This window comes from Tamandua tetradactyla, chromosome 8 (assembly GCF_023851605.1).
Source record: "Tamandua tetradactyla isolate mTamTet1 chromosome 8, mTamTet1.pri, whole genome shotgun sequence".
Lineage (NCBI taxonomy): Eukaryota > Metazoa > Chordata > Mammalia > Pilosa > Myrmecophagidae > Tamandua > Tamandua tetradactyla.
This window is the reverse complement of record NC_135334.1, coordinates 104,744,579-104,770,607: the sequence shown is the minus strand read 5'-3', so window position 1 is coordinate 104,770,607 and position 26,029 is coordinate 104,744,579. Positions and strand designations below refer to the sequence as shown.

Genomic DNA, 26,029 nt, shown 5'->3' with positions numbered 1-26,029 from the left:
ATGCATTAATCCCAACTGGTCCTTTCTGGGAAAATTTTTATTATAACTCAGGTAAAAGTTTTCACTTCAGTATAAGATATGCACAGAAAATTACAACAACCCTTAAAAGGTCTTTAAACAGGAATTTTAGCATTTTATTTTTAGCATCAGAAGAATTAGGAGAATATTTCTAAAGAAATTCATAAAACATTTCCCTTTCTACACAAAGCATTTTCATTTTGAGAGTGGCACTTTATTTAGCACACTGTGCTGGTATTAGTTTTCAGTACTGTGAGCAAGCATGTCAGAGTATATTAACACTTGATCTATAAAGGGAATGCTGAGGCCTTACTCAAAATATTAGTCACTGCACCTTGGGACGCTGCTGGGCTTCTGCTGCTGGCTTCAGAGTGAAAGAATGCACAGGCTTTGATTCTTAATGAAACATGCCTACTATCAAATTCATCACCAAAACCCTGAAACTTCAACATTTTTACCAAGCTCAGAAGGACGTTCCAAGCATCCTTCTCAGTTTTTTTTTTTAACCCCCAGTGGTCTATAATATATAAAACCATCTTTTCCAAACCACTTCCTAAAAGAATGTTGGAAAGACAACTGTGCCATGAAAATGAAGAGTCCTTTCTTAAAAATTTTTATGTGTAAAGTTCCTTTACCAAGACCTTTAGACCTGATATTCCCTAAGGTTTATGTTTCACAAGTCAGAATTTCAAACCTCAATTTGGCTTATTTATTGCTCTCACCTTAGGCTGTGAGTTCCTTGAGGGAAAATCTTGTGTTAGGTTCATCTTTGTAACTCTGGCACTGAGTTTGGAAGATAGTAGCACCATAACTAGTGCTCAGCATTGTCTGAGTGAGAAGTAGAAAAAAGCCAAGAATCAACGGAACACTTCTTCCTTTGGTACTTTCTGTTTATCAGACATCAGTTTATATATTTTCTATCTATAATGTTCAGATCTCTTCACTCCAAAACAAAATACTCAAAACATTTTTCTCAACATTGTCATCTTTAGGGTTATTCTATTCATCTTCTCTATCCATTCACTATCAAATTCCTGAAAAGAATAGTCCCTATTGCTTGTTTGCCCTTCTTCAAAATGTGTTCCCTTCTTAGCTCCTGCAAACTGTCTCTTTCTCCCAATACTCTACTGAGACTATTCTATCCAGAATTATCAATGACTTCCTGGGTATTATATCTTCATTTTCACTCCTCAATAATCACTTGATAGCATCTTACACTGTTAAACACACATTTTTCTTAGACGAAGTTCCCCTTTTATCCTTGCAGTCTCCTATCTCTCAGACTGCTCTTCTCAACTCTCATAATAATACGTCTTTCTCTTGACGTCATTAAGGCTTTGATCGCAGCCTTTTGTTCTTCTTACTCTAATCTCTCCCTTGGAAACTTCATTTATTATTGTCTAGTTCCTAACTTTTTCTACTGAGTCAATACCATATTGTGGCAGATAACAGGGACTGGCTGCTTCTTTTTTTGCCTTTCTCTGTTATAGAGGCTGAAACATTCATACGATCTCACGTAGTCCAGTTCTGACGATGTAAGTAGAGTCTGTAAGTGGGACTTGCTGCAAATGTTCTCTAGTGCAGCAATCTTTGTTGACACCCCATTTCAGCTTTTCATTTCATGCCCCCGCCCCGCTTTTTCTGCCCTATATGTGGATGTGATGTCTGAGGGCATGGCAGCCATCTTATAGCTGTGGGGTCGAAAGCTTCATACAAAGAATAATGGAGAAAGACATATGGAACCTGGATCTCTGAAAGTGATATCCACAGCGTGCAATGTTTATCCTCAGATTCTTGTTGTGTAAGATAATTCCTTTAAACTGCTAAAATAGGGTTTCCTGCTATCTTCAGGTTATATAAGCCAATAAATGCTAATTTATTATCCACATGGATTTCTGAATGTTTTACCTTCACCTCAGATATATTTACCAAATAGAATTATTTATAAAATCAAAGCCAACTTCCAATCCAGATATATTTATTTCTAGACATGTCATCATGTTTAGAGTTATCCAAGTTTTAAATTCCTCTCCTTTTCCCTCTATATTATGTCTATCTGTAGTCCTCATATGCATATTTCTTCATATAAAATGTCTCATAAAGTTATTTCCTTTTCATCACCAATATCACCAATCAAACCAATACCCTTAATATATTATGACTGTATGTTTCCCTCCTGCCTCAGTCTTGTCAAATCTAAAATTAATACCACAGATTGAATCCCATCCTTCTTTATATATATAACTCTTAATGCAGAGTACTACATACCAGGAGTGGCTAAATAATGATACAATTATAATTATAATGATGAAGATGTACCAAGAGATATTTAATGTTTTGGAAGTCATTCTATTAAATATCACTTTGAAGCAGTCCATTTAAGGAAGTCTCACTTTGCTAACTTTTTTTTTTTCTATCTTCTTGGAAAGCACAGGATTTCAGGTCCATATTTCATAATCCCCATAATTTGCTTCTCATTGCTTTTTTAATTTCAAAAGCCTGCCTCTTTGTCACCTTTAAATTAACAGGCCTTCTTCCTAGAACATGGGGAAATATCACATAAAGTGGGGTACTGGCATATTTGAACTATTTATTAACACAGTCCTAAATTGATTCCCTATCCTGTCTCAAATTTTACTTCCTCTTCTATTCCAAACCTTTACAGATGTGAAACTCATGAGCTGCTTATATTCAAATGCAATTCAAGCTTTGAACTTTTTGTGTCCTGCCTCCCTATAACTTAGAAGGTCTGTTAGTTGTATTTCTTATGTATGTTTTCAAATAAAACTTTCCCCACTTTCTAACCCAGGTTTTTGGTTATCCCTAGATATGGATCAAAACACAGATGCAAAACAAAAGACAGCTTTAGACTGTTCCTTTCATCCTGAGAGCTACATTCACAAATACACAAATTAATCATAAAACAAAAAATGATAGGGATGACTCAGAACAAAACCATTATCACCAGCAGGACAGTAAATCTGAAAACAAATTTTATAGCCTATGACTGAAATCAATAACATGTAGAATGCTGGAAAAGCTGTTTTCATACAGTCCTTTAAATCACTCAAGAAGATCAGAGATTATCTTCAATGTAGATCACTTGTCTTTTAAGCTGGATTCATGAAAAGCTTTTTAATTCATAATTCTAAAGCTGGGTTTGGATAGCAAAATTGGGTCAATGTTGAGGTACTGACACCAAGCTCAAATATTTTTTTCAGGCAAAGAATATAAAACTTGATGGTCTCTTTTATCTGTATTGGACATCCAAAGTGGGGACTGTAAACTCCACATGAGGCCCATGTCTTAGTCTGGTTCTATGTAGACCAGGTGAACTGTGCTGGTTTGAAGCTGTTATGTACCCCAGAAAAGCCACTTTCTTCTAACCCTAATCCAATCTTGTGGGGGCAGATCTATTGTAAGGTGGGATCTCTTGACTAAGTTGTTTGCATGGAAATGTGACCCACCCACTGTGGGTGTGACTTTGATTAGATAGAAATGTGACCTCATGAGACAAAACCCAGAGGTGCCTCAGAAAGGCTAAGTGAGGACCCACAGACACTTAGAGAGAAAGCCACTGGAATCAGAGCCCATTTGAAACCAGAAGCCTGGAGAGAACAACAGCAGACATTGCCATGTGCCTTCCCATGTGACAGAGAAACTCCAGACTACATTGGCTTTTTCTTCAAAGCCAAAGTCTTTGAAAAGAAAGATAGTCGATTTTTCTCTAGATGCCGTAGTTTGGACATTTTCATGGTCTTAGAACTATAAACTTGTAACTTAATAAATGCCCTTTGTAAAAACCAATCTATTTCTGGTATACTGCATTCCAGCAGTTTTAGCAAACCAAAACATGAACTTCCACATGTAAAAAATTGTGTATTGTGATTACAGATTACAGCCATACTCAAGCTCTCATCTTCTTGAATCATTTGATTAAAATGAAAAACTAAATGTTATTTCTTTATTTCTGACTTATATGTTCATAAATCTCTTTAACAAACATTGACTGAACACTTCATTGATCAAATACTGTGCTAGGTGCTAGAAATACAAGATGAATAAAGCATGGTGTCCTTACCCAAGCGGACAAACCATTTTAGCCCACTCAAGATATTGGTAAAGTGGTGGAGGGGTAATTTTGACTAATAATTCATGTGTTTGTGTAAATGCTGGGCTTTATGTAAAACTATGCATACTGTTAAGAAACCCTCATTTCCCTACATGGCATTGATACAGCTCAGCTAAATTTAAATATACTATTCTCATTTATTTGTTTTGTGGGGACATCAAGTATACATATCAACAAAAATAAAAAGGTAGGTGGGGAACAGATTTGGATGAAAGAAGAATAAAGCACTTTTAATTTATGAAGATTGATCTAGCCTTCTACTTCTCTATCTAACCTGTAACTTTTTGGTGTCAGGGACTACCTTTATTCAGCTCAAAACATAAAGAATCTCAGACCTTCCCACTACTGTCTTTTCATTTTCTTCAGCTCTATATCAAATAGATTTGTTATCTCCCCTGGGTTATTAGGTCCTGTAGACAAGTTCTCTTAAAAATGTATCAAGAGAAGTGACCTTGAAAACACTATGAACTTTGGTGTATATGTATTCAGTCAATTTACTGTAATGACTTATATTCTAGTGGGAAAATGGTCATATTAGTAGCCTCACTTCACTGCATGGTTAACTATGTGTGAATTTACTGATCTACCTTTTAGTTTTAGATATCTTGAATCAAAACAAAAAAAGAGAATTGAATAATAATTAACATTTTAGGATGAAACTTTTTTTTTGATGATGGTAATGGAAATGATGATATCTAAAAGTAATCCCTATGAATTTTGTTATATAACCATCTCATCTGTTCCATCCCTTCCATGAAGTTTGCCAGACTACTCCATCTTTAAGTGTTACCTCTCCCATATGAATTCATAACATAGATTATTTATAACTCTTCATTGACAACCATTGCACTTCTCTTCAGTTCAAGTCAATGAAAATGTATTCATCATTGGTTTTAAACAGGGTAGCTTGCTAGGAATTGTGGGGAATGTGGACATACTTAAATACTTAAGAAATGGTTGACTCAATCAGGATGTAAAGTGGCACAATAACAAAAATTAGCATAATCTAAACTATGAAATATACTATAAGTATACAAAAAGAGCACTGAAATTTTTACAGAAAAAGAAAGACATTGAGGAGACAAAATACATACTTGCAAAATCCCTTCATTTTTGATAGAAGATTCCGTTTTTGAGGACCTTACTCCAAGCATATTTAGTCTTATACTTCTTTATACTTCTTATTACTTCATACTTCTAAGTAATTTGACTATCTGATACCTGATCCAACTTTGATTAACAATACCTAACAATACTCAAACACTGTCCCTTTCTAAGGGGTTCTATCTCAATGAGTAGCTATGTTGCTGCCCAAAATCCCTGTCCCTATCTGACTGAATGAAGGCAGCAAAAGCAACCAACTCATAGAATGACCAAGGATTGCTACAGTGGCTGGTCATAAAAGTTCTACTTAAATCATAGGTACTGAGAGAACTAACCAGATATTCTCTAAGGAATGGTTTGAAATCAAGTTATTAAAAAAAAAAAAAAGAGGGATTATTGAAACACCAAGACAAACAAAAAGAGAAAGTAATTCAGCAGGTAAATGATAAAATCATCTAATCTGCTTAGATAATAGAAGACCAGTAGTCTGGTCTTCAGAATTGTGTTGGATCCTAAATGACTTTCTGATTCTCAAACCAGATTCCAGTCTCCACTGATTCTTTGATTGATACTGGCTTCCCTGAGGCATGATCATCTGGGAGACATTCCTGCATTTGCTATTTCCACATGCATCCTAATGAAAAATGCTAAGGGTAGCATTTTAGATATAAGAAATATTTCTGTTCCCTGAACTAAAGGAACCCATCACAAGCACATATACAAAAATACATAGACATACACAAAGCACACACACTTGCACACATACACTCATACTCACAAACACATATATTCACAAATACAAACACACACATCACACCGAGTTTCGTAGTCTACAGAAAAACAAGGAAGAAATAGTCAAGTAGCACATAAGAATACAGAAAAACAATGTTTCTAAAAAGACATAACCAAATCACTCAAAAAATATCATTAGGTGTTACTAAATGTAAAGAATCTACCTGAAATTTCTCTGTTTTATAATACAATTGAAAATGAAAAGTACAATTTTACATCAACAAGAAAAATTTAATGTGTAATTATCAATCTGGTTACCAAGAAAGGAAGCAGTGTGTATAACACTTTCATTAGATTGCCATCAAAATATTATAAAACCAAGAATGCTTCAGAACTTAAAATAACAAGCATTCCTATAATTTTGAAGAGAACAATTATCCCACAATTGTGTAGAAAAAAAGCTTAAAATATTTCACCTAAGAGCATATCTTATATCATTTGGGATTTTAAATCATCTTCTGTATTGTTGTCCATGCCCTGTATGTATTTTGTAGCTCTCAAAGAGATTTTGAGCCCTCTGAGGCAGGAACTAATACATATATATTGCTTATAATTCCTAGCTCGGATCTGAGTACATAGTGGTATCACGAAACACACACTCACTAACTGATCTGAATTTCTCCATTAAGAAGTAAATACTTAGAAATAATAACCATTAACTTATATTCTGTATTTTGCAACATTCTCCTTGAGAAGAGAATATAAAAACATTTCATTTGCATATTCCCTTGCAGAGATGTAAAAACATAAAATTTTTACTTTGTATTTGAAATAAAATTCCAGCTAAGATATAATGAAGAACGATTTTTATCATTGAACTTGGCCTGTTCTTTGTCAGTGACATGAAGATGAAACTGGGAGATAGAATATCATTAAGTCAATGATTAAGATAAGGGATAATAATTTGCTTGTGTAGTACAGGCACATTTCATTCATGAAGAGGATGAGTAACTAGATCTTCCCCATAAATTGCTGGAATTCAGTATGAGTGAGTGACCTGATTGCTTTCCATCTTTGCAACCTTAATTTCCAGAGCTATTTACAACATTTACTCTAGCATTTATGTGAGCTCCAATTTGAGTTTCACTGTTGGTTTCCATGCATTGACAATCTAACTTTAAGCCAATCAACAATAAACTATTTGGTTCCAAGTATCAATTAGATGCTTCATTTATACATAGTTTAGACCGGGCTTTTGAGGGTCTGAGTGGCTAAAACATCACCTGTGAGATAGAGTCTGCTCTGCCTTCTTACTACTGTATAAGGGTTGGGTATAATTAGAACATGAAAAAGACAAGAATTGGGCCTTCTATGCATAGATTACCTCTTCTGTAATAGAAAATGCTTTCCAAAAGCAATCAGAACATATCTAAATTTTGTATTGCAATCAAATGCCTCCCAAATTGATTTTCCAAAGTGACTAGGATGCCTAAAGGTTATTTGGAAACTTTGACAGTTTTTCTTCTGTTTATTTTACCAAAACATCATTTTATATGTCAAAAATGGCAAGAGCTATTGGATAAGTTGGTTCTCTATCGCCAAATAGCATTACAGAATAGCTCTACAAAGGTGGTACAAACTGATGATGCTCACCCACAAAGGGAGGTAACCCTCTGCTAATGTTCTGGTTTTCTCAAATCATTTCTGAGGTTCTCTGAAAAAATGTTGAGCAAATGTGAAGACTTGTTTTAATTTCCACTGGATTGTTTCAAGTCTTTTATACCTACACACATGGTAACCCACATAATATTATAGAAAAATACATTAAAATAGAAGCTGTGATTTTACTAAAATAGAACTTCATACCATGAACATTCCTGATTTGCTTTCTCACTCTCCAGATATACTACACAGTAATCGATCCCATTTTGAGAATCACTGTTTCCTCTTTTATGTACCAGCTCATAATTCTTAGATATTTCATATTGCTGCTGTTAGTTAAAATCATGATTGAAATAAATATAAAAATGAAGACCAAAACATGTATAATAGAAAACCATTTCAAGAGAATCTGGTCTCTTAATCTCCCTGAAAAAAAATGTCAATTTTACATTTTCCATCCTTTAATGTTCAGTGAGAACAGAAGAATACATTAGTGTGGGAGAAAAATCTATTGAAAACAAAATCCATACCAATGTAACAACAGTTTGAATTAAGTAGGATTATTCTTATCAAAAGGTCATGATTAAATGTTACTTTTTAAATTGTGATATAAAGATCTTGCTGCACTACCCCTAAGAAATCACCCCAAACAAAAAAAAAAGCGTAAGAGAAAGGCATACAATTTCTGTCTTCAATGAAACTAAAACAAATTTGGAGTTCCTAACAACAATATATGAGAAAGGAATTGTCAAATGCAGCGAAGGCCAATCAGGGTAGGTGGAAGACACTAATATTTACTTGTAGATGCTGTTCTCGGGGAAAAAAAGAAAGAAAAAAGATACAACACAATTATCCAAAGTAGAGGGCACACTGGGTGCTAAACTATTGACTCCTTGTTTTATACAACAGAAATAAAGTTTATGAGTTAGCACTGGGATCCTGAAAAATCCCATTTCAGCACTAAACAGAAACAGGAAAATGGCCTGAAAGAAAAATCACAAAGATGCATACTAACCCAAAGCAGTATTAACAGAGTGGAGAACAGAGACTCTACTGTGAGCAGGCCCAAAGCTACCAATATGTTTGACTAGGGAGAAAAAAAGGCTTAAAGAACTACGTCACACTCAATCCTATGTCATGGGGAAGTTCTGTTTAAATGCCTGCTAGTGTGGAATAGAGTTGCCTGCTAGTGTGGAGTAGAGTTATGACACTGAAACAGTATGGACTTTTTGAACCAACTGTCTTAAACAGAACATTAAATACATATATATATTTATATTTTATATATTTTAATATATATACATTAAATAACATATATTTTATATATAAAATGTTGTATATAATATTAATTAATAATGTAATAATTATATTAATATATTAAGAAATAATCAAGTTAACTAGGATGATGCTTCTTTCCATAACAATGTTAGAAATAAAAAAGAAATGGATTACATATTGCAACTGACAAGGACGTACTTGATAACTACTGTCATTTAATATATGGAAATTGTAAACAGAAATATGAACAAGAATATAAAAACCTTAATAAAATACTCTTCTGTATAAAGCAAGAGCTCAAAGTAGAGATAGTGCTCATGGACAGTACAGCAAAAAAAAAAAAAAAAAAAGAAAAGAAGTGTGAGCCAGCACAGTAACATATAGAGAACAGACTAAGGAAATTACAGCAAATTAAAAACAAAATGAGCAAAAACTATTGAAGGATAAGAGAGAAAATTATAGAAGTCAGAGCACATCCAAAATATTTATTAATAGCTATCCCCAAAGAAGAGACAGACATATCATTTATTGATGATTAATCTATTAATAGAAAATTATTATTTTCTGGTATAATAATAAATACTGAATAAAATATTCTATTAACTAAAATTGAGTTATGGAAGAGAAAGAGATATGGTTCAGGAACTGAAAATATATTGATGTTTATTTTCATTGTTTACTGAAGAGAAACTACGTCCATACCATCTAAATTTAAGGATTAAGCTTTTAATAGTCATTTTATAGAAGTAAAAACTGAATAGAACTACACCTAGAAATATACATGCAACACAAAACAAAGTAAAGAACCAGAATATATAGTGAGATATTTTCTTAAGTAGGACTAAAAAGAGTAAGCATAGCATAGATATGAAATAAGTAATTCTAAAAATATTGTATCAAAGTAAAGCTAAAAGTCTGTTTAAATAAAGTATTTGATTTACTTCAACAGAAAATATGAGCCAAAGGAAAATATAAACCAAAAGAAGCAAGGGTTATTTTTAATCAGCTAAATTTGAAATCAAGGTTAAGATAATAAACAAGTCAAAGAATGCTTCTATAAATAGATAAATGGTAAAATCAGAATCTTGTATGCCTCAATCCAAACACAACATCAAAATGTTTAAAATAAAAATGCAGGTAACTGAAGGAAAAAAATAACCAAAAGTATATTAGAAGGAAAATTTAATTTACCTCTGTTTGAGATAGATCAATAAGAAAAAAAAATAAGTAAAAGAGTAAATGATCCAATAAAAGAACTCACAAGTGGATGTGAAAACTTCATATGATCTAAAAACTGCTTATATTCAGGAACACAAACAGAAATTTTAGATATTAGTAATCAAGAAAAACCTGAAAAAATTCCAATAAAGTCGAAATAGTACAAGCAACTTAAGGAAAAAAAAAAGCATTAACCACAAAATTACAGTCCAAACAATAACAATACCACACTATCTAGACATTTTATTACTTTCTTAAATAACCCTTTGATCACAGAGATGCTAAAAATTAAAATTCTACCATATCTCAAAATAATTACAGTTAAAATAATAAGTACTAAAATATATGTTATAGCTAAAGAAGTGTCAGAAGAAAATTCAGGATCTTACATACATATTTATAAACAGTCTAGTATCAAAATAAATAAAATAAGCATCTAACACAAGACATTTCAAATAGAACTTAGTAAAGCTAGAGAAAAAAGTGAAGATATTAATGAAAACAAATGTAATAAATTAAGAAAGAGGATAATATAACAGACCTCACAGTTTCTTTTAGATTAAAAAAATAAATATACAGACCCTAATCAGAAAAGTGAAACAAGCACAAATGTGCAAAATAAATAATAGAGAGAAAATCTCAAATACAGAAAAAAATTAAGGGACTCCCAGGAGATTAATTTATATTCTTTATATAAGTAGGGAAAAGTAATTACTAAAACTTACTCTGTACTTAATTCTATGGAAGAAGAGAGCTATCAAAGAATACCATCCCTTCAAACATACCCTTACACACCAGACCAACAGTCACCCAGAATTCTATCAAATTACATCAGCTAACTTCAAAACTATTTCCAGAAAACAGAGAAAGAGGTGACAATTTCCATTTTTTTATGAAATTGGCATAACATTAATATCAAGGCCAGAAAAAAAGAAAAAGAGGAAATTTCATCTATGAATCTGAAAGTCTTAAATAAAATATTCCCAAACAGAAGCCAACAGCACAAAAAATTAATATACCACAATCAACGGTGTGGAATTTATTCCAGGAAAGCAAAATGATCCAGTATTAGGAAATCTGACCATACAATTCACCATAGTTGCTAAAAATACATATGATACACTAGGGTAACTTTCCAGAAAACTACAACCTCCAAATGGGTCCCTGGACCAGATAAATCCTGAAGCCTACAGGGCCCATCCTCTCCAGAAGATCAGCTAGTTTCATCTCCCTACCCCATAACACTGACAGCCCCTTCCAACATGGAAAAGTTAGAATAGACATAGCCCAAATACCCATAAAGAGTGGGAGAAAAATCAAAATTGATGGTGGAGTTATACAGAGAAGGTAGGGTTTAACAAACAAGTATGATTGCTGAATCTTATATTGATATTTCTTTCAGTCTTTAGTATCTTAGAGAAGCTAGAAGTAAAAACCTAAAATTGTGGAACTGTAACCCATATCAAACTCTGAAATCCACTCCACAACTAATTATGGTGCTGTGTTTTTAAATTTATTGCTTTTTTGTATATATGTTATTTTGTACAAAAAAAGTCGATTTGTTATGATAAAAAGAAATATTCATTCCTTCTAGCCTCCTATATTCTGGAGCAGCTAGAAGGAAAACTCTGAGATGATGGTATGGTAGCCTACGACAAACTCTGGAATCTGTCCTGTAACTACTTACTGAAGAGTACTTTGAAAACTATTGCTTTTTTCTTTCCTTGCTTTGTGTGTGTGTGTGTGTGTATAGATACATATGTACATATATAATTAACATAATATCTATATATTAATAAAAAGTTTTAAATTAATTAATTAAACACGTAGTTACAATTTTAAAAATTATACTGCCAATAAATAAAACAAGAAATTAACACAAAAAATACATATGGCAAAGTTCAAAATCTATTCTTATTATCTTTAATTAACAAGGAATAGATGGATACTTTCCTAACATGGTTAGGAAACCATGTTTCATCACCAAGGAACATATTTAATGGTGAAAGTCCAGCATTATTCTCCTTAAAATTCAGGAAAAATATAATTTTGCCTTCTCTTACCTGCATTATTTAACATTTTTTAGATAAAATGTGGAAGACTATATAATATACTGGTAACATGAACTGTCTTGGGGAAGGGGATAGTGTGTATGCATTGGGGAGGCAAGCAGAAAAAAGAGAGCCAAGCAAAAAGGAAAATAAAGTTGACAAAGAATGCAGGCAAAATTACATTTATGCATTTATGAATCAGCATATATGTATATGGATTAGTATAATCAAATTAAATTAAGCAGTAATTGAACAAACAATAATAACAATAACTACAAAATCTATTGTAGTGTTTTTCAGGAGTGCTTCCCAATCTTTTCTAGTTTTTATTCCTCATGGTTAGATAATTTTATAAAATACAATAAAAGTGAATTGCTAAAAGAATAATCATGTTCAGATGGCACGATCATGTCAAATTGCTCTAAAAGTTTCTACACGTTTACTCTCAATTTCTACTCTGATTTCATAACAGACTACTACTGGCCCACAGACTGTTTTACAAATAAAGACAAAAAATTCAAAAAATATTCCCCGTGCATGGAGAAGACTCAACTTCGAAATGATGCCAATTCTATTTAAATGAAGTTTAAACTGTATAAAATCACCAAAAATATAAAGACTTTTTGGAACTATACAAAAGTCCATATGAAAAAAATAGCAAACAAATTTTGTTAAAAGTACCTCTGAAAATGAAGACTAATGAAAGGAGATTAGATCTACCAGCTATTAATGTATTTAGAATTAAAATATTTGAAATTGTACAATATTGGCACATGAACAGACACACAGATCAACAAAACACAACAGAAAGTTCAAATATAGACTTAACAGTATTTATACATCTAGTTTATGATAAAGATGCCATTTCAAATAAGGGGATAAATGATGGATTTTTTAAAATGGTGTTGAGACAACTAAATAACCATATTGAAAAGACAAACTTGATTTATATATTAATATAGCAAAATATATCTGGATCAAACATTTGAATGTAAAATATTAATCCATAAATGTCCTAGGATAAAACATGAGATTTTTAAAACAGCTATCTGGGTGGAAAAGGCCTATCTATGTAAACTATATAAGCATGGAAGTGATAAAAGAAAAATGCATAAAATTTCACTACATAAAAAGTGTACACAGCAAAAACAAACACCTTGACCAAAGTTTAAAGGTAAATCACAAACTGGAAAAAAAAGTAACATATTTTAACTCATATCACACAGGGTCCAATAATTAATATATAAACAGTGCCTACAAATTTGTATGAAAAAAAACAAGTCTGGGGAAAAAATGGTGAAATGCTAATGAGACCACTCACAAAAAATGATATATGAATAGCATATGAAAAGATGCTCATCTTCATCCTTAAAAGATATATGTAAATTGAAACAACAGTGAAATTATTTTGGTCTTTGACAGAGATCAGAAAGTTTGATAAGGTATTGTGTTAAAGACGGTATAGGAAAATCAGCATTCTTGTTCATTGCTGATGGAAATATATAGTATTACATAGGTAACTTGCCAATATTTATCAAAATTGTCAAAACTTAGATACCCCTTAAACCAGCACTTCTGTCTCTAGGATACCCTATAGAGTTCCATATAATGAAATGATGTTATATAAAAAGGCACCTATTGCAATACTTACTATCATGCCAAAATTGGGGGAGATGGCCCATAGTTGACAGATTAAATTAAACATGGTACCTCCTTAGAGTGGAATGCTATAGAGTTGTTAAAAAGAATGCGACATGGTGATAGTGTAATATTGTGAATATAATTAATACTACTAAATTGTACATTTGAAATGGTTAAAATGGGAAATTTTGAACTGTTTATATGACACTACAATAAAAAGGGCTTTTTAAGTATAGGTGCTAAAAATTGCTTCAATTTTTGTCATTATTCATTATTATTCATTAAAAGAGACAGAGAATGAGGCAGTTCTCTGTATGTGTATGAGTGTGTGTGTGCAAAGATAAAAATATATTGCTCAGTGATAAAGCAAGATGAAGAGCAATGTATACAGAGTGCTAAAATTTGTGTCAAGATATGCATGCACTTGTTAATATACATTTGTACATACATAAAACATGTCTGAAAGTATTATATAAAATAATATCAGGAGGAAGCAAGGTTCCCAAGTCTAGGAACAAAGATGGGAGACTTTACTACATATCTTTCTCCAACTTTTGGATTTTTTGTACCTTATATTTGTATTATTTTTTCAAAAGAATAATTTATTTAAATATACAAATATGAAAAGTCATATAAAATATATAAAATAACAACGATAACACTACGGATAAACTTTGTCTAATAGAAATTAAGTGACATTCTCTTCCAAAGAATCAGTTTCCTCAGCTGTATAATAATTTTGATCACTGTGGACTCTAAAAGTTCGTATGTACAATTCTGAATGTTCCTGAGAATGGTACATGGATATTGATTTCAGAATACAAATAATACTAACATACTAAGAGAGCTGATTACAAAGTAATTATTTTCTAGTTGATCTTTTTTACATGTAAAACCATACAGTCAAATACAATAAAGCTGGTTGAAAATGTGAATTATAATTAAATTCAAAATTGCAGTCCTGGGCTTGAAACTATTCACTCAGAATTTTTAGATACATCTAGGTTGGAAATGAAACACCTCATGAAATATTTGGATTACAAGAGTTTATTTGTACATGGCCATATTGTAGCTTACCAGCATTAAATATCTGCTGATGAATAAACAACTGGGTGAACAAATAAATGTGTGGGCAACAGATAAATGCATTTTATACTTAAAAGACAAAATCATCAGTAGAAGAATTTAGGGGCCATTTGAAATCAGAATGAACTGAGCTCCACCCTACCACCTTCCAGGCCCCAGGAAACAAATCTCGAATCTTTTCTAACCCTTAAATTATTTTAATGGCTTCTCTTTGTAGGATAAGTTCAAATTACTTAGTGACTTTCAAGGCTTTGTTATATAATCACAGCTTACTTCTGGAAACTCATTTCATTTCACTCCCCTCCCTCTACTCCACCTTCCAGACAGTTGGAATTTTCAGTTCCTTGAGTAGACCATGTTTTCACTTCTCTCTGGATGTTTGAACTAATTTTTCCTTCTGCTGATTCTTTCATTCATCTCCTATCCTGACTCCTCTTTTCCTGTGGTTCATTTAACACTTTGGTCTCAATTTGAATGTTAACTGTCTCCACCCATAATATTATATATACTCCTTATAATAAAACAACAATATAATATAATTATCTGTATACTGACCTTTCTTCTCCACTAGTCTATAAGTTCCATGAGCATGTCTGCCTCATTTATTACATTTTCCCTTAAACCTAAGGCAGGGTCAATCACTATCCTATTTAAAATGCTCTCCCCAGTACACACACATACACACACACACACACACACACAGACTTCCTATTCCATTTTCTTGCCTTATTTTTACCATATAACATATCCCATTTTAACTTTTCATTTTATTATCTGTCTTCACCTTTGCTGTATGAAATCTCCATAGATTTTTGTCCATTTTGTTCATTATTCTACCCCCAGACTCTAGAACAGGATTTGGCACATGGTAGACAGCCAATAATCTTTTCTAAAATGAACAGATAAGTGAATGAATAATGGTAGGCGCTCAATAAAACCGTGCTGTGAGTGAATGCAGCATGCCTATAATCAGGATTGAGAAACGTTTTATAACTTAAGAATTAATTAGTTGAGATCCTCTAGGCTGATTGCAATACTTTCACGTAATCAATACCTAAACTATCCTTGAGAGCTAAAAGTGATTCTACTCCATACCATCATCACATAATCCTACTTTAAAGTCAAAGCTTTAGTCTTCTGAAACCCCAACTACAGCCTCACTGTGCTTTGATATACTGTACAAAATTCTCAGTAAATACTTGTGAAAAATAAATAAATATGGAATTACCAATTCATTTTTTGGCATTGTTATAACTCCAGGTGCTACTGAAATAGAATAACTGCCTCTGGGACAGCTGAGTGAGGAGAAGGTAATCAAAGATTTCTCCTTAGCTGAGAGATTCCTTGATGCCAGCTCATGCTCTCATAATTCCCCCACTCACACTGAAGAGGTTTCATAATAATATAAGCCTGTTTTTTATTATTTCAGCTAGAGATATCTATTAATAAATATTCCACTGGGGGTTACAAGTCAGGTTCAAAGCCAAGCAAGCCTCTATTGCTGGTGAGAAGAAAATTAGGGACCAGGAGAATTTGATTCTGGGCTGCCACACCAGGCACAATCAAGATTCTTGTTTGTCTCTTATGCTAGATACTGAAAAGATAGCATCCATCATCAGAATTCAAGTTTTTAGTGTCTCTGCAATAGGCAGAAAAATAGTTATTTCCCTCACATATTGCATTAGCTTATTATAGTCAGTTGATGTCATTCACGTTCCAAATCCCAAACCGCCCTTTCTCTAAACGCCTGAGGTCCCTCTGAGAAAGCAAAAGGGATTACAAATTATTAACTATGAGTTATGATTTTTCTCAATCCACTCTTAACACAAAAGATCTTACTCTGGGTGTCTTCCCATACTGACACAGGCAGCCCTGACTGGGAAGGAGTTAAGAGGATATATTTCTGTGAGACACCTGTGCTTCCTGCTGCCTTTCTTTCAGAGTCAATGGATTTCACAACACCTTGCTGAGAGTTAAGAGCTAGTACCACTTTCAATACATGCTAGGTCTACTTATTTTGAAAGGAAAAATTTTGGAGGGAAACCTGGGGAGTATTTGAACTGAACTTTCCAGGATAAAAGCATTCACAGTATCCGCTGGCTCCTAAAGAAAACAGCACATGTTATATGTTATATACAACTGGTGTTGAACCAAAAATGAGACCTCTTGTTATTGATCATCTGAATTTTGTAAAAGAAAATTTTGAAAAATAAAAATTTTCCAAAGAAAATTCTTACCAGTAATTCTTCAAAATTGCTATAAGAATTATTGTGACCCTATTCTCACTTTTGCAGGTAACATGCGGTTTTATGTTGAGCCTGGGTACTTGATTCTCGAATGCAACAACAATACTACGTCCCTAGTCATGACACTAGGATTTTCTGTCAACTTCTTTATGGTTTCTGAAATATAACAATCAAAATAATTGACATCATAAAACTAGATTGAAGAACTCCAGAACTGCATAAACACATATTTGTGTACCCCATAACACTATCACATTACTGAAATGGGATGATAAAAAACAAAAAAGCATTTTTAAGTAAAAATATGATATATCATTTGGGCACAATCTCTATGAACATAAATTACCATGCTTTGCTATTTCTCCCAAACACGTCTCTAGCCAATTTTCCATCAGAAAACCTTCTCCAAAGCACAAAGAGAAACAGAGAGGCATGATATACATATGTATATACAGACAGATAGAAATGTATATATATATACACTTCATATAACTTATGTATATAAGTTAGCTTATATATAAGCTAACTAGCCAGTTTTAAAAAAGGATCAAAGTGTATGGTCAACAAAAATGAAAATTTTGGAAAGAACTACAAATGTAAGAACAACTCCTGGGACAAATAGAATGCTGTGTTGTCAGAAATAGCCCAAGGATGGAAGAGGGGAGACAAGAATCGAATGACCCTGGAATGAAGGATAAGATATAGCTTGGAATGTTAGGACTTAGAGCAAAAAGTCTCACACAGGAATCTTAATAAACTGCAAAACTAAGTTTATCTCCAGGTCCCCATCAAAAAGGTAATGTTATACTAATATTACAAAGTTCCTTTACTTTCTCTTTGAAACAATCTTGGTCTCTTTCACTTTTTTTCATTAAAGACTGTCACACCAAATCCACACAGTGGATTATTAAACCCTAAATAAGCTGAGAAATTACTCTTAGTTTGCAATCGCTTGGAATTAGCTGAAGTTATGAAGTTTTCACTATATGCTTTAAAGTGTTTGAAATCTCTATCATTGCTAGATCTAAAAAAGAACTCTGACATACAGGATGGATATGTTCATTTAAAAAAATAATAATGCCTTAAACTAAAATAATGACAAACAAAATGTCCAAGTTAGTTTCCTTTAAAAAAATATGGAAAGAGCATCACTAACGTTTTCCAGTGCACCTAAGGCTGAATTCTTTTAATTGCCAATCAGTACTTAGATCTAAAATGTTTCTATGGACTATCTCTACTCCACCCCTCCATGTGTAGGCAAACCCATTCTGCATGAGTGATGGGAGACTAAAAGCAACTAGTGGGATTATATTTTGCTACTTAAAAATTTATTCTAAAACATAATGTCCTTCATAATTGCCAAAAGATGGAATCAACCCCAGTATTCATCAACAAACAAATGGAAAATCAAGATGTGGTATATGCATGCACTGGAATATTATTCAGCCATAAAAAAGGAATGGAATTCTGATACAGGTGACAACATGGTTGAAACTTGAAGACATCTTATTGAGTAAAATAAGTCAGACACAAAGGACAAATTTTGTATGATATCACTGATACTAAATAATTAGAATAAGCAAATTCACAGAGTCAAAAACTAGAATACATTAGAGAAATGCAAATCAAAACCACAATGAGATATCATCTCACACCCACCAGAATGGCCATTATCAACAAAACAGAAAATGACAAGTGCTGGAGAGGATGCGGAGAAAGAGGCACACTTATCCACTGTTGGTGGGAATGTCAAAGGGTGCAACCACTGTGGAAGGCAGTTTGGCGGTTCCTCAAAAAGCTGAATATAGAATTGCCATACGACCCAGCAATACCATTGCTAGGTATCTACTCAAAGGACTTAAGGGCAAAGACACAAACGGACATTTGCACACCAATGTTTATAGCAGCATTATTTACAATTGCAAAGAGATGGAAACAGCCAAAATCTCCATCAACAGACGAGTGGCTAAACAAACTGTGGTATATACATACGATGGAATATTATGCAGCTTTAAGACAAGATAAACTTATGAACCATGTAATAACATGGATGGACCTAGAGAATATTATGCTGAGTGAATCCAGCCAAAAACTAAAGGACAAATACTGTATGGTCCCACTGATGTGAACGGACATTCGAGAATAAACTTGAAATATGTCATTGGTAACAGAGTTCAGCAGGAGTAGAAACAGGGTAAGACAATGGGTAATTGAAGCTGAAGGAATACAGACTGTGCAACAGGACTAGATACAAAAACTCAAAAATGGACAGCACAATAATACCTAATTGTAAAGTAATCATGTTAAAACACTGAATGAAGCTGCATCTGAGCTATAGGTTTTTGTTTTGTTTTGTTTTGTTTTGTTTTGTTTTGTTTTGATTTTACTATTATTACTTTTATTTTTTTCTCTATATTAACATTCTATATCTTTTTCGGTTATGTTGCTAGTTCTTCTAAACCAATGCAAATGTACTAAGAAATGATGATCATGCATCTATGTGATGATGTTAAGAATTCATGATTGCATGTGTAGAATGGTATGATCTCTAAATGTTGGGTTAATTTCTTTTTTTCCGTTAATTAAAAAAAAAAAAAAAAGAGAAGGGATAATTGGAGATGAAGGGATACAGACTGTACAACGGGACTGGATATAAAAACTCAGAAATGGACAGCACAATACTACCCAATTGTAATGCAATTATGTTAAAACACTGAATGAAGCTGCATGTGAGGTATAGGTTTTTTGTTTTTGTTTTTTTTGTTTTTTTTCTTTCTATTATTGTTTTAATTCTTATTCTGTTGTCTTTTTATTTCTTTTTCTAAATCGATGCAAATGTACTAAGAAATGATGAATATGCAACTATGTGATGTTATTAAGAATTACTGATTGTACATGTAGATTGGAATGATTTCTAATTGTTTTGTTAATTCTTTTTTTAATTAATAAAAATAAAAAAAAATTATGAAACTATTAAAAAAAAAAAAAAAAAAAAAAAAAAAAACTAGAATACAGCTTACCAGGGGTTGAGGCTGAGTTAAGGAATGGGGAGGTAATGCTAAGTTGGCCCAGAACTTCTGTTTGGAGTGACAGAAAAGTTTCGATAATGGATGGTTGTGACAGTAGCATAACATTGTAAATGTAAGAAACATGACTGAATTACATATTTGAATGTAGTGTTAAAAAGGAAATTTTAGGTATATATGTCACTAGAATAAAAATTGAAAAAAACAACAACATAGGACTATACAAAACAAACAGTGAGCCCTAATGCAAACTATGGGCTATAGTTAATGGTATAATTACAATAATATTGTTTCATCAATTGCAACAAATTTACCGTACTAATGTAAAGTGTTAATAATAGGGATAACTATGTTATTGACATGGCATATATGTGAACTCTGTCTTTTCTGCATGATTTTCTGTAAACCTATACTTATATAATAATTTTAAAAGTATTATTAAAAAAATACTTAATGTCTTAAAACAACAAACATTTATTATTTCCAAAGATTTTGAGAATCTATTGAACAGTTCATAGTGGGCCAGATCATCTAGGGTTGGATGATCTTGATCAGCTTCACTAACATGACTGCTGATTGACTCCATGTCAACTAAAGTGATGGAGATAATCTGGCCATGTGTCTCTCATCCACACTAGCCTAGGCTCATCCTCATACTGGTGGTCTCTGTGTTCCAAAGAACAGCAAGAAAATAAACCCCAAAGGGCAAACACTTCACCAGCCTTTGCTTGCATCACATCTGTTAACATCCCTTTGGTCAAAGCAGGTCATATGGCCAACCCAGATTCAATGATTAGAGAGATTCCATATCTTGCTGGTTAGCAGCTGCAAAGTTGCATTGTTATAGGGCATGAATATGAGAATGGGAAGAATTTGTAGCCAATTTTGCAGTCTACTAAAGGTCCTGCCAAAGAAGGATGGGCTATGAAACTAGCAGTGCTCCAGATACTCTCAGAAGACTAGTATCAAATGACTGTTTTAAGAAAGGCTTCTTGTGACTTCTTGGAAGGAACGAGAAATTTCCTTCAAAGTAAAGGGGCATTTTCCTGGCACAGTGAAAGCGCATATTAATAGGTACTATAGGTCCAAAAGGAAACGGAAGTATTCATGAACACAAACAGCCCAAAGTTACTCCGAAGACAATGAAAACCCACTGGATAGAGAAGGGATATTGTCTGTCATTGGAGACTAATTCTTGGGCACTGGGGTCATTCTATTTGCTGATACTTCCTCTACTTTGCAAATCAATCTGATCTGAATATGGCTTGAAATGTTTAAAAAAATGATCTAACTACAAAAGATTCACTACTTAAATACGTAAGTAAACAAAAAAGATGCAAAAACTAGGTTTATTTAGTCTAATACTAAACAAGCTATTAGTTTAGTAACCGTAATAGACTGGTTTATGAATCCCACAAAGACATGTTCAAGTCCTAACCCTTATAAAGAGGATTGTTGAAGATGTTAATCACAGGTTAACATCAGGTGAGCCTTGATCTACTATGACTAATGTCCTTAGAAGCAGATGAAATTCAGACACAGTCAGTCAGCAGAAGCCAGAAGAGGAAACAAAAGACAGAGGAAACAAAGACTGAATTGTAGATTGCCAGCAAGTCACCACTAGAATCTTACAGACTTTGAAGAAAGCTTGATCCCGCCATTTGCCTTGATTTTGGACTTCTAGTCTCCAAAACTGAGAGACATGAATTCCTGCTGCTTAGGTCAACCAGTTAGTGGTATTTTGTTATAGAAGCTCTCACACACTAAGACAGTAATTTATTTCCTAGGAAATTCCAGATAGATTTTTAAGTTATTTCAGAGCCTATATTCTATAAACTTTAAAAGACTATTTTAAACAGTAGCTTGTTTACCATCAGCAATATAATTCATGGTTAATGGTAATTTCTTTACCACTGACAATACAGTGTTGTATATACTTACCATCGACAATATAATTCATGGTTTTAAGCCTCAGATCAGTGTGTTTTTCTTCTTTTGTTCCAAGAATTTTCTTTATGAGTTCAGGACTTTATTGGATTAAAGGCAGAAGATAAACAGCACATTCCTAATAGAACAAAATGTTCCTTGACCATCTCAACATTCTAGTAAAATCCCGTCGTTTGAAAATATTTTATTTCACTTCAATTAGATATTACTGGATTGGCTACTTTATGAGTCTATTCCCACTACCCAGGTTCTTTCTAATTTTCTAAAACAATTCAACAAACAATATTTGTTCACCCTAGAACTTCAAAGAATATTGATAGTTTAAGGAAACGTAATCAACCTTTAGTTCAGAGAGTTTGCAAAGTTTTGTTTCATTTGTCAACTCTAATCAATTGGTATTTGCTGCCAGATCACTATATTGAGAAAGATTTGGAAGTCATATCTGGTCTCATTAGGAAAGAATAGAGTGATTGGTTAGTGATGTCTGCTATGAAAACCATCCCTTATCTAAGTCAAATTTGCCACTTTAAAGACTGAGGAAAAGATAGGAAAAGGGACTTATCCAAGGAATCACAGTTATTTAATGATAAAGTCTAGTTTAAAAAATATATCATAATTTCCAAGCCAATATTCATTTGGGAAAGACATTTATCATTGTTTTGGCTGACCGTTATCTACTTCCTACTATTTTTATTAGCATACTAACAACTCACTGTATGCCAATAGGGTACAAAAACCAATTCACAGTGCCTGTTTCCTTTTGCTACTCCTACTTCAGACCACAGGAGCCAGATCCTTCCTCTACCACTTCCAGCTATTACTCAGAATAGGACAACAAAGCTACGCTTTGCCAATAAGGCATTTGTTCTGAAACGCTGAATTTTGAATAGGTAATGCAAAGAAGGAGGAAATGTAAGGAGGTCAGATGGTCCCAGCTACAGATGTGGCCCATGGATCCATCAGATCAGATGGTTGCAGCAATATAACTCTTCACTTCCTGCTTCCTGTCCTCTACAACTCTCCATTTTCTAAGCCTTACATTACCAGCCAATTGTCAATTCTGGGCATCACTGAAATCTTTCCAATGCTTCTCCTTTTTGTTAAGCCCAGAGTTTGTTTCACTTTGAACCATGAACACTTATAGTTTGTTCAGCTCTATAGTCATCCTGAGCAAGTGTTCTATATAAGGCCTTCCTTAGTCAAGTGATATTCTTAAATTTCAACACATGAAATTGAAGAAAATGTGTCTGATTTAAAAATTTGGAGATATGGTTATTTGGCAAAAAAAATACCTACCACCATGTCATCTTAGATGGTGGGATCTGCATAACTATGCCAAGATACTAAGTCTCTTAATAGAGTTTCAACTTTTATCAAAATTATCTTATTCTTTCAATGGTAATCATGAGAAAAAAGAAATAATTAAAATGAAGACTTCATTTTATACATGTAATAAGAACCAACTGGGGGAAATTCCCTCATTTTTGTCTGCCCCATCTATGTTCAGAATATATCACATCTGCTAACTATAGGCTGTAAAAAACATACGCTTTTGAGATTAAAGGCTGGTTTATAGACCTCTGTTCACATAAGATGTAGCAAACCTGTAAAAAAGCCTTGCTACATACAAAGTCTCTGTGGATGTACATTGGCAAATGTTCTGCTTCTAAGTCTTGATTTACTTAAGTCTCTTGTGAAGAAAAGGTAAAAGGACATGCTATCTTGAAAACTTAAAATGTACTTCCATTATACTGTTATTACTTTGAGGCCAACCCATGGATTATATATTACTCTTCTTGGCTCATGGCTATTTATATAAGACCCCATTTTAAGAAAATCTTCTAGTTTTTTTCTCTTCATTAATGAAAAATGCTACATTAAGAAATTTCTGCTTGCTTTTCCTTCCCATTTCAAATAGAGATCCATTTGTAATCTGCAAAGCACTCTGAAAAGTATGGCATAGGCAGTCAAAATATTTACATATTTCTCTGTAAAATATTTCATAGAAAGATTTAACAGGCATAAGTAAGCTATGACAAGCATGTTCACTTATCTGAAGAAAAATACTTTGAGCTGATTTCCTGGCACTGAGAGGAAAGCTGGTTAAATGACATTGCCCTTTATGGAATGCAATGATTAAACCAATGAATTATGCTTTACCTTCTCCAGGAAGGGCAGTTTGATATGGAGCTATTTTCAGTAATGCTCAATATATTATGCCTCACTTTTATAATCAGTATGTAAACCAAGCCTTAAAACTGAGACAAAAAAAGAAATGTATGAGGATGTAACTCTAGATATGAATAATTTCACCACAAAACAAGGAAAACAGTGAGTGCTCAAATACTAAGAAATGTCTTAGATTTGAAGCTGAGAAATGGGGCCTCTCAAGACAAGATCTTATACAATGATTATCTATAGAAGAAATTCGATTTTATCCCTTCCTGAATTTTGAGAAGTATATCATTGGAAAATACTGTCATGATCGCTTGAAGGGTACTGTCACTGTAAGAAAGACAAGATTGCATGAGGCATTTACCATCCTAAGAGGCAAAATCTCCATGCCTAGAAAACTCTATCTGCTTCCCAAAGGAATAAGTTCTAATCTCACCAGCTAGGGAGAAGTCCCATAGGTTCTTCTATGCTGAAGTCATCAACACTCCTATCAGAAAGTCATGGGCTGAAGTGTGTAAAATGTTGAATACTGGGCATCAGGTAGACCACATTCCAAATCACATTCCTAAGCCATCTTGATGACCTGAGCTTATCCTCTACAGCCCACTCTTCCTTGCCTGGCAATTGAAAAAAAAATCATTTCCTTCCACATCATATCAGAAATGGAGTGAATTAAAAGTTGACAACATGTACAAAGTGCCCTACTTTGGAGAGGAGTGGTCCCCTGGAATGGTAAGGACAGATCCACTTCCTGTTAGGCAGAAAAGAATTGGCTACCACAACCTCTCCACCAGGACTACCACAATACACTCCTTATTGGTGAGAATTTGCCTTGTTAGTAGCTCTGGTCACAGAGGTTTCACACTATCTTGAATTACTCAGCTTAGAAAAGGCAGGCAATAATTTTTGTCTAATAAGATTTCAATAGCCTTGTAAATTCTACCTTTGGAAAATATTCAAACAAGACATCCCATTCACATTCTTTACTACTTTGTGCTCATTTGCAGTGAAAAACAGTCACGTCAGTTCTCTTAGGAGACCAGGTCTGGCTGCTCAGCATCTATGATTTGATACCCTCTCAGTTAAAAGGAGGATGGCTAAATGAGGCAAGGTTTCCATTTTAACCTAATGCTCAGCATTTCAAAAGTGACAATCTTCTCATTCCACAATGATTCTCAAAGGACTTGATGGTAGTTATCAATTTTTATCTTGTTTAATTTTTTTAGTGCACTTTTAAAACCAGCTAGCACTTAATACCAATTTTCAAAAATTTAATCTTTTTCCCTTTTTTAGATATACATGATAAAATGGTATTTATTTTTAATTTGAGGTTAAGAAGTAATGTGCATATATTGAACTGTTGCCAAAATTTTGTAAACACTGGGAAAAAAGAGGAAATCATGTTTCTCTGCATTTTTCCACCTATACTCCTCCATTTTGTCCCAGAAATAGGGTGATGGACGGGCTATCCTGACCTACAAAAGAAATTTGATTGTTGGGAGACATATCAACTCTCCACTGAAATAAGGTAAGCTATTTTCATGAAAAAAATTATTTGAAAGGCAGTATGGGAATGGGATCAATTTAGAAGCTGAAGGTTTGAGTCAGCAAGGTCAGGGGTCCAACCCTGGCCTCAGAAAATTGTAACTATGTTATATAATTTTCTGAGACTCTTTCCTCATCAATAAAATGGGACCAGTAATAGTAAATGTG

At 33.3% G+C, this 26,029-nt stretch overlaps 1 protein-coding gene across 3 annotated transcripts in view; it reads right to left on the bottom strand.

The window, feature by feature from the left end:
* The window catches only part of LOC143643718 (uncharacterized), a 181,238-nt gene that overhangs the window by 21,262 nt on the left and 133,947 nt on the right, over positions 1-26,029 (bottom strand). For 2 of the 3 annotated variants that reach the window (XM_077112281.1, XM_077112282.1), the window contains exon 3: positions 741-846. The exons of the other annotated variant lie outside the window; for it this stretch is intronic. In XM_077112281.1, coding sequence (XP_076968396.1) covers positions 741-827 — 87 coding nt within the window. In that variant the 5' untranslated portion in view covers positions 828-846. The remainder of the gene's footprint in view (positions 1-740; positions 847-26,029) is intronic. 3 annotated transcript variants of the gene reach the window in all.